The following is a 10,411-nucleotide window of genomic DNA, read 5'->3' on the forward strand; positions in this document are numbered from 1 at the left end:
TCTTGGATCTAAGGAGGTGCTAATCTAGCCTTTGCCTGAGGGTACCCAGCAGAAGCCAGCTGTAAAGCAATGCAAGCTGCCCTGGGGCCTTGGGGCAGCTGAAGTTTGTTAAGTTATTTTCAGATTACAGAGGGCCGTGCCTTTCATATGCAAAAGCCTCCGTGCACGGCTTGAGCGGGGCGAGATCCCAGGGGATCAACAGGGTGGGCCCGAGCGAGCGAGCAGTATGGCTGCTCTCAGTCCTGCCTTCAGAGGTCCTGGCAGTTGCCGCAAGTGCCTCCGAGAGAAAGCTGCCCTCGAGTTCCGACCGATGCCAGACAGTCCCGTTTCTCCCTTATGAGTCTGGGTCCCCAGAGACTCGCCCGGAACTGGAGCTCAGAGCCTGAGACTCCCTCCCGATTGAAAAAGACAATCGTGTCCTCAGCCGCCAGCCCTCTCCACATGCACCTCCGCACCTTTGTATTTACTTCAGCACCGCACCTCCTCTGAGTCTCGGTATGCTTTTCTCTTTCCTTCTAGTTGTAGAAATTCCACTCAGCCAGCCTTCCTGTGGTTCTGGATGATGTCCGTTATGTCTTTTAGTTGTATTTTTGAAGTGGTTGTGCGAGGCAGCAATCTTCGGTGTTTACCTATGCCGCCATCTTGGTTTCTCGCCTTTTTGTTTTTAGAAGACTGACCTGAATAAGTCTGACGGTGACAAGAGAATAACAAAAAAAATTTGAAGGTTCATTGATTAGAATTATATTTCTGAATAATTAATTACGAATACATTTCCTTTATGGATTAGTACCATATTGGCTGCAGTTCAGGAAACTTAATTCTAAGCTGGTGTAAAGTATATATAGTAGTTAAATCCAGGATTAATTTGATTTTGTGATTATAGTGATAGGGTAAGATCATAATCGATCCAGTGGCTCTAGATTGGAGATTGCTTATTATAGTAATACCTCCTTGATTCCAGATCTGGAGAATGAACTTACAGTCTACAGCAGGGACTGACTTTGCCACTAGAAACTTAATTGGATAACTTTGATTTACTTGAAATTTGGTATGACATTAATTAATACTCTCCTATGTACTTAAAATAAGAATTCATATGATAAGTTTTATTTAATTGCTTGAATTTTGCTTACAGTTGACCCTTGAACAACACAGGGGTTAGAGGTTCTGACCCCTTGCACAGTTGAAAACTCATGTACAACTTAGGACTCCGCAAAAACTTAACTACTAATAGCCTACTGTTGACTGGAAGCTTTACTGCTAACATAAACAGCTGATTAACATATAATTTGTATGTTATATTAGTGCTGTATTCTTACAATAAACTAAGCTAGAGAAAAGAAAATGTTATTGAGAAAATATAAGAGAAAATATGTTTATAGTATTTACTGGAAAAAATCCACATGTAAGCGGATCTGTGCAGTTCAAACTGTCTCAAGGGTCAACTGCTTTTGTTAGTGAGATTATTTCAACCAAATTTTGAGCTGTGAGTCAAGACGTGTGATTTGCCATAGGTCAGTGATATATCCAAGTGGCTTGTTTGTGCATCTGATTGATGGAATTTAGGTCATTGGCCTGCATATTCCAGCTGCAAGGGAATTTGAGAAATGTGGTTTTGAGGATTTTCTTATAAAGTTGGGACGCAAAATATGGAAACCTATTAAAACATTAAGATAGTGTTCCAAAGACTTTGATAAGCCACACATAAGATGTCCATTAGACTTGTTTTTCTTTATCAATCTCTGAACCTCTCTTTCATGAACTCATCCATCTTAAGATGGTTGAATAGAGGCAAATGTAATGGAAAAGGCAATAGAATGAAAATACATCTAGTTTAGCAATATTAATTGATTCCTTTGTGTATTCCCATTTATGCATTTCATCAAAAATTATAGTTACTGGAATTTATTTTAATTTTAAAAGTTTCTTTTTGAACTAATGAAGTAATTTACTTAAATTTAAAAAATGTACACTTAAGAAACAGAACAAAATTTTAATTCAAAATATTGTAAATATGTGATAATGGTCCCTAAAGTAGCTTGGAGAGGTAGCATAATTTAATAAAAACACCACAGGCTTTAGATATCAGAAGATCTCAATTCTGCCAATTACTGTGTAGCATTGGGTACTTCTCTTATCTTTATAATCTGTAAAATAGATATATTTTATCAAATATAAGGGAGTTACTCAGTTTTTAACATTTATAAAATTCTGGATATGTCTTAAAATAGATGATGTATATATTATATTTAATTGGCTATATTTTTTCTTAGCATAAAATAATGCTGCTCTTTATAATTTGATGTCTTAATTAAATGAAATACAGTATAAATGCCAACTTTATAGAAATGTTTTGAAGTTGGAATTGGAAAATATATGTAAAGTGTGAAGCATATGGAAGATATTCATTAAGTCCTAGTTTGCTTTCCTTTTTTTCTAGTAATAGTTATTTTGTTAGGTTTTCTGGTTGGTTTGGAGGTTTGTTTTATCAGGAGAATATTAGATAAAGACTCGTGGTTCAATATTGTAATTTTATACCTCAAAACATTTTGTATCTGTCTTGCTGAGACACTTTATCTTTGCAGAAATGGCTGTATTTTGGAAAAATTGCTGAATACTTATATAGTGTTCACTTTATGCTGAGCAATGTCATATATATATATGTATGTTTAAACACTCAGATGAGATAGTGATGAATCCTATTTTTACAAATGAGGAATCTAAAGCAGAGAGAATTATTTACAGCTAAACCTATAAACAAAGTAAGTAAACAAACCAATAAAACAGAAGCCAAAAAGGTAGTAGTATGTGGAAACAAGAAACTCAACCCCCTCCTTGCATATATTAGCCTGATAACATTTAGAGTAGTTATTTTTCAGATGGAAAGAAAGTTTCACAAGGTTTTAAGTCTTGACCCTGCAACTGACTAATGTGGAATCTGAATCCAAATGGTAAAGATTCAGCCAACAACTTATCCTTTCCCCTCTGAGTGAAGGAACATTTCAGTGTCTCAAATAATATAGGCTGAGGCAATGTAAGAATTGGCAAATTTTATCCTATTGGCTGCCAAACTGTAGTCTCTTTCTTTAACTGCTGATGCAACATAAAAATAACTTAATGGATTTTGAGTAGAGAGAAATGGAATAAACTTCTTAAGCCTCTGTGAGAAACATTTCATTGGAGTGGAAATCTAGAAGCTAAAGTAGCCAAAGTTTACCCCTTCTTGTAGATGAAGTGGATGGAGACGAAAACTAATGCATCTTTGGCAGCTTTATTCTGAATTCAATCTGATAATGGCAGATTATTTTTGAAATATTATTTCTGCTTAAGATATAATCTTCCCTTCTCCTCACCCCCCAGGAATAAAAAAGTTATCAGCAGCGTTCTAACATGCTTTGTGCTATTGCTTCAGAATGAGAAATTAATCCTAGGAAGAAGAAACATATTTAGAATACACTATATTCAAATTACACAGTCATATTTTTCCCAAAAATTTTTATTACAACTGTATTATGCTTTATGTACAGAGATATCCATCATATATTTATGAGGGGAAAAGTGAAAATAACCTAAGTAGGTAACTATCAGATAATGGTTAAGTAAGTTATAGTACATTGGTACATGGAATGTTAAGCTGGTTTTTAAATTAATATTTGTAGGACTCCTGTTCCTGGGCATGGAGTAATAGGAATGAGATTTACCCTTTGCCAAAACAAGAAGAAAACTAGACATAATAGATAAAACAATAGTTTTTAGAAATGGACTAAAAGTTGTATACAACTAGGAGAGAAGGGAAACAGGAGCTGTACAATCGCCTCAGCTTATTGCCTGGAAGCAATTTTCAGGCTACAGTGAAGGGAGGGCGGATCCAGTTGAGCTAGAAAATGCAGGACCAAATACTAGAGAAGATGTTCCTGCAGAGAGAGAGAGAGCTCCAAAGATCTGCAGAGGTGTCCCTTTGACTGAATACTAATCTGTGTGTGTGTGAAAGGGAACTAACAGGCTGGCAAAAGAATTACAAGAAAGCAGTAGGCCAAACCATTCTTGGAGCTGACATAGGACTGAGAATATTTCATTTCCTACTAGTAAGAGTGGAAAGAAAATGTAATATATGGGGCATATGGTAGAGGCCTCAAAAGGATTTCATCTCAATGGTGAGGCTAAATTAAGCTCTAGATTGAAGGCTGCTCTGCCCCTACCTTAACACAGCTTTAAAGTGAGCCTTGAAAGGATCAGATTGATTCCACATAATTGAATTCATGCCAAAACAAAGTCTAACATATTTTAAAGGCACACAACAAAACCAGCAAACAAGAGTGTAAAATTTACAATGTCTGGTTTACAGTAAGTCTCTCAAGCATTTGAGGACAGCAGCAAAATAGCACCCTTAACTAAGAAAAATACCTGTCAATGAAAGCAGAAATGATAGAGATGAAAACAGCTATTATAAATATATTCTATATATTCACGAACGTAGAGGAAAACATGAACATAATAGACAGAGAAATGGAAGATACAAAAAGCCCAAATGGAACTTCTAGAGAAGAAAATAATATCTGATATAACACACTGGATAGGATTAACAGAAGTTTAGATATTGCATAAGAAAAGATTAGTGAACTTGAAGATGTAGCAATTGAAACTAATAAAAATCAAGCACAGAGAATAAAAAGACGGAACAAAAATGAACAGAAGCCTAATGAGCTATGGGAAAATACCACATTGGAGTCCCAGAAAGAAGACAAAAAGCAAGCGAGAAAAAAAGAAACAGTTTAATGAATGATAGCTGATATTTTAAACATTTTATGAAAATTATAAATCAGAGTCTTTCATCCTTTGCAGCATTAACATTTGAGGCTGGATAATTCTTTGTTGCAGAAGGCTGAACTATGTATAGCAGGATGTTTAGCAGCAACTCCAGTCTCTACTTACTAAATGTCAATAGGACCATTCACTTGCAACAACCAAAAATTGCCCAAACATTGCTAGATATCCTTGGAGGAAAAGAGGGGGCAAAAAAAAAAAAAACTCCCCTAGTTGAGAATCACTGCCATAAACCCATAGATCCAAGAAGCTCAGTGAACCCCAAGCAGAAGAAGCACCAAGACACATCATAATCAAATTGGTGAAAACCAGTGAAAAAAATCTTAAAAGCATCCAGATCAAAAAACAGAGGAACAAAGGTAAGAACTACAGCAAACTTCTTTTCAGAAATCTGAAATCAGTATGGGCAACATCGAAAGGAAAAAACTATCAACTCATAATTCTATACCATTTAAGACAGCTTTAAAAATGAAGGTGAAATTTACTTAACATGACAATAGGCATTTATGAGAAAGCCACAGGTAACATTACATTCAATGGTGAAAGACAAAGCTTTCCCCTTAAAATCAGGAATAAGACAAGGATACCTGCTTATACCACTGCTATTCAGCATTGTACTGTAAATTCTAGCCAGAGCAATAAAACAAGTAAAAGAAATAGCATTCATAATGGAAAGGAAGGGGCAGAACTAGCTCTGTTGACAGGTAACATGATTCTTACAGAAAATCCAAAGAATCTCCCAAAAAACTACTGGAGCTAATAAATTAATTCAGCAAATTTGTGAGATACGAGAGTAACATACACAACATACAAAAATCAGTTGTGTTTCTATACACCAGCAATGAAAACCCCAAAATGGAAACTAAAAAAATAAATTCATTTACAATAACATCCAAAAGAATAAAATGCCTAGGAATAATTTTAACCAAGGGGTGATAGGTTTTACACTGAAAACTATAAACCATTATTAAACAAATTAAAGAAGACCCAGATAAATGGAAAGATTCATAGATCGGCAGGTTTTATATTGTTAAGCTGATAGTACTACCCAAGTGACCTACAGATTCAATGCAATCTTACCAAAATTCTAAATGCCATTTTTGCAGAAATGAAAAAGTCAGTTCTCAGATTTAGATGGATTTGCAAAGGACCCAAATAGTAAAACAATATTGAAAAAGAACAAAATTGGAGGATTCACACTTGCTATTTCAAACACACTATAAAGCTGAAGTAATTATAACATTGGTACTGGTATAAGGATAGACTAGTACAGTGGTTGGCAAACTGCGGCTCGCGAGCCACATGCGGCTCTTTGGCCCCTTGAGTGTGGCTCTTCCACAAAATACTTCTGTGCATGGGCCACAAAGTTTCAATCGCACTGTACGTGCGTGCCCGCACGTGGTATTTTGTGGAAGAGCCACACTCAAGGGGCCAAAGAGCCGCATGTGGCTCGCGAGCCACAGTTTACCGACCACTGGACTAGTAGAATAGAATCGAGTCTAAAAATAAAACCTCATTTTTATGGCCAATTGATTTTAAATAAGGGTGTCAAGACTCAATATTGCAGAAGTGGGCTTTTGCAGAAGTTGCAATTTAAGCCTTTCAGACAGTGATAACATCCAAGTTCACTGCTTCCACATTACATTTTTTGAAGAATCTTTTAGTAAATTTTTTTTTTAAATATATATTTTATTGTTAACTAGTACCTTCAAGAAATGGTGGACTGTCAAACTTTTAGTAATCCTTGGCAAAGTAGTGTTTTGTAACTAGTTTTTTTCTACCTTTTATCCCTCCCACAGTCACCAGAGAAGAAAGGAAAAGAAGCAAATACTGGTTTTGGCGGACCAGTTGTTAGTTCTCTGTATCATGAAGAAATCATCAGGTAATTTTCTCTTCCGGTCTTTGATAGTAGGGATATCTATCTCTATCTGGATATATATATTGTGTGTGTGTTTATATATTTTTGATCCTGAAAACTTTCATTTGTGAAGAACTTTTTCTTAACCTGAAACTGATTTGGTGGTATATATAGAAAGATCATAAATGGCAGGGAAGGATTTTTAAGGTGTATAATCATTAAAATCATTGTGTCTGAATCATGGCAGATAGTAACCCTTCCCACCATATAAATATTTGGTAGGGCAAGGGTTTGTGTCTCAGAGAATCTAAAGCTTTGGATTTTTGTTGTTAGTTTTCCTCAAAATACCATTATTGTAAAGATTTTCATTTTTATAGTTCATTCATTCTAGCTGCAAATTAAAGATCACTTTGCAATATAAAACGGTACACTAAGGGAAACGTTGTGGAGGTTCCTCAAAAAATTAAGCAGACAATTACTATGTGACCCAGCAGTTCTAATTCTAGTTCTGTATCCCAAAGAATTTAAAGAGAATCTGACAGACATATTTGGCACACTCATGTTCATAATAGCCAAGAGGTAGAACCACCCAAGTGTCCATTGATGGGTGAATAAACAAAATATGGTATGTATAATGGAATATTATTCAGCTTTGAAAAGGAAGGAAAATTCTGAAACATAGCTAGAACATGGGTGAACCTTCAGGACATTATGTTAAGTGAAATGAGCCAGTCACAAAAAAATAAATACTATATGATTCCACTTATATGAGGTGTCAAGAGTATTCAGATTACAGATATAGAAAGTAGAATAGTGGTTGTCAGGAGCTGGAGGAAGGGAAAAGTTGTTATAAAAGTTTCAGTTTTGCAAGATGGAAAAGTTCTGGAGATTGGTTGCACAACAATGTGAATTTACTTAGTTCTACTGAACTGTACACTTAGAAATGGTTAAGATAGTAAATTTTTTAAAAATATATATTTTATTGATTTTTTTACAGAGAGGAAGGGAGAGGGATAGAGAGTTAGAAACATCGATCAGCTGCCTCCTGCACACCCCCTACTGGGGATGTGCCCGCAACCAAAGTACATGCCCCTGACCGGAATCGAACCTGGGACCCGTCAGGCCATAGGCCGACGCTCTATCCCAGCCATGGGCAAACTACAGCCCGCGGGCCGGATCCGGCCCGTTTGAAATGAATAAAACTAAAAAAAAAAAAAAAGACCGTACCCTTTTATGTAATGATGTTTACTTTGAATTTATATTAGTTCACACAAACACTCCATCCATGCTTTTGTTCTGGCCCTCCGGTCCAGTTTAAGAACCCATTGTGGCCCTCGAGTCAAAAAGTTTGCCCACCCCTGTTCTATCCACTGAGCCAAACTGATTAGGGCAAGATAGTAAAATTTTATGGGTTTGTTGTTTTTTTAAACACAAAATTTTTAAAGGTCATTTTGTATTTAATAAAGGTCTTAAATTTTATGTTATGTATAAAATTTATTGGATAATCTTTTTCTTTCAGCACTGTTTGTGTAAATCAGGAATTCTGTCCTGCTTTAAAGTCATGTGACACATTCATCTAAGATTGCTCCTTTACAGATAAAAACAAAATAGGAATCTCTGATGTTCTTACTCTTTTTGAGTTATCTGAAGTTTACTTTTCCTACTTGTTAACATGAAGTAAGTGAGCTCTAATCTTTAAGTGGAAAATTGGGATTACCTAAATTTATTGAAGGGAAATACCTATCTTCATAGAGTGAAGAGGAATTGTACCAAAATGTTATGCTCACTCTTGCAAAAGAGTTTGATGACATTATCCATCACATAAGGAAGTGATGATGACAACTCCCAGGTAGCATTCTGGGAAGGAAGTTACTGATAACACTATGAATCAAAAACTTTAAATGCTCATAGTTTCCAGTTAATGATCAGTCAGTTAATACTAGGAGTCCTCTCTTGAATCTACTAGTATTTGCATAGCAAGCACACCATTTTTTGTTAAGAATAAATATTTATTTGGGTTATGAAAGGGAAAGGCTGATGGAGAATTAAGGAGAATAAAGATACCCTTTAAGGCTGCTACTGGCCTGGAGTACATTTGCCACCCTGATGCCTTTTTGGGTTTCTGAGAACTCCTGAAGAGCCCATACAGTTTTGAGGAAGCATAGTTTAAAAAACATTTTCAGAACTTAATCCCCCTGCCCCTTAACTCTTATATATTCAGAAAATGTTTTGGGGTTCTTAATTTATATATTCCATCTTTAGAGTCTACTTAAAAATGGCATCTTAGAACCCTCACCCTACCAATCAAAGTTTATTAAATGTTCAAATCAAGTCATTTTCCTACATGATAGAAGGAAAGGTTAGTCATTCCTTCTCTGTTTTCCCATAGTCCTTTGTTCACACTTTTGTTATAGCACTTATCATGTTATACACATTGAATTGTAATTTTTAAGAACACTCTATCCTTCCACTAAGCTTAGATTTTGGAGATCAGGGATCATATTTTATTCATCTCTGTACTCTTACTATTCTGAGGAAGTTCCCAGAAGTTAGTAAGTATCTAGCGAAAGTGTCAACCCTTGGGAGGTACCCCCAGCTGCTTCCCCAAGGAACTGATAGTTTAGTTAGGGAAATGAATTGAGATAGTTTCTTGACTTTGCTTTTTTTATATATTTTTTTTATTGATTTTTCACAGAGAGGAAGGGAGAGGGGTAGAGAGTTAGAAACATCAATGAGAGAGAAACATCGATCAGCTGCCTCCTGCACACCTCCGACTGGGGATGTGCCCGCAACCAAGGTACATGCCCTTGGCCGGAATCGAACCTGGGACCTTTCAGTCCACAGGCCGACACTCTATATACTGAGCCAAACTGGTTAGGGCTTGACCTTGCTTTTTAAAAATCACCATACATACTTTCTAATAATAGCAACCGCTTATCTATAAGTAATAATGATCCTTATTTTGGGTGCTGATTTCTTTAAGGGCTCCAAGACTCTAGTATTTTTGAAAATGACATGCTGAGCACTATTCTTTTGGAATGTCCAGTGATTTGACTAATTTCAGTGCCTCTACAGAACAGAAAGCAAATCACATGTACTCCAATTGAAGTGAGAGTAAATGTCTGGATACTTGGAGTATTCCTAATATAGAGCTAAATTACACTGGAAGAATTAACCTACCTGATTACCCTCCATCCAATTCCTAAAGAAGTGACTCTTACATTTAAATCAATATTTAGAATTTGATCATAAGAAACATAAAATAATATCACTTATTTTAATATAAAGTAGAGATTTTAATTCAACTCACACATTTATTGTGAATCTGTGAGACAAAACATTGTGGATATTTGTGTTTCTAAGCTTCTTCACCTTTTAATAGTATGTTCTCTGTATTTTTTTACATCTACATGCATGTTTAATAAACATTATTGGTTAAAGGAATGAATTATGAACCTCTGCTATGGCAAAACTGATTAGTCTTGGCCTTATTTCATTAAGTCATTGAAATATTAGTCTTCTTATGATGTGATCTAAGTTTTTGTGTTCCGGAACATATTGTTAAGATATGAAACAATAAGAAACATGAATATGAGAGCCACAGAAAGCCTTCTAACTATTACAAACAGTAATTTCATTACTACTACTAGGGGCCCAGTGCACGAATTTGTGCACCTTGAAAAGAAATTGCAGGCTGCAAGGCTGTGGTGGGCACAGGGGCAGGTCTCA

The 10,411-nt window shown here is 35.8% G+C and overlaps 1 protein-coding gene across 1 annotated transcript in view; it reads left to right on the forward strand.

Annotated features, from left to right (window-relative positions):
* Nucleotides 1–10,411, forward strand: part of ACBD6 (acyl-CoA binding domain containing 6) — a 134,474-nt gene that overhangs the window by 39,295 nt on the left and 84,768 nt on the right. Inside the window, exon 4 of the mRNA XM_005880231.2 lies at nucleotides 6,624–6,706. Coding sequence (XP_005880293.1) covers nucleotides 6,624–6,706 — 83 coding nt within the window. The remainder of the gene's footprint in view (nucleotides 1–6,623; nucleotides 6,707–10,411) is intronic.

Source organism: Myotis brandtii, unplaced genomic scaffold (assembly GCF_000412655.1).
Source record: "Myotis brandtii unplaced genomic scaffold, ASM41265v1 scaffold630, whole genome shotgun sequence".
Taxonomy (NCBI): domain Eukaryota; kingdom Metazoa; phylum Chordata; class Mammalia; order Chiroptera; family Vespertilionidae; genus Myotis; species Myotis brandtii.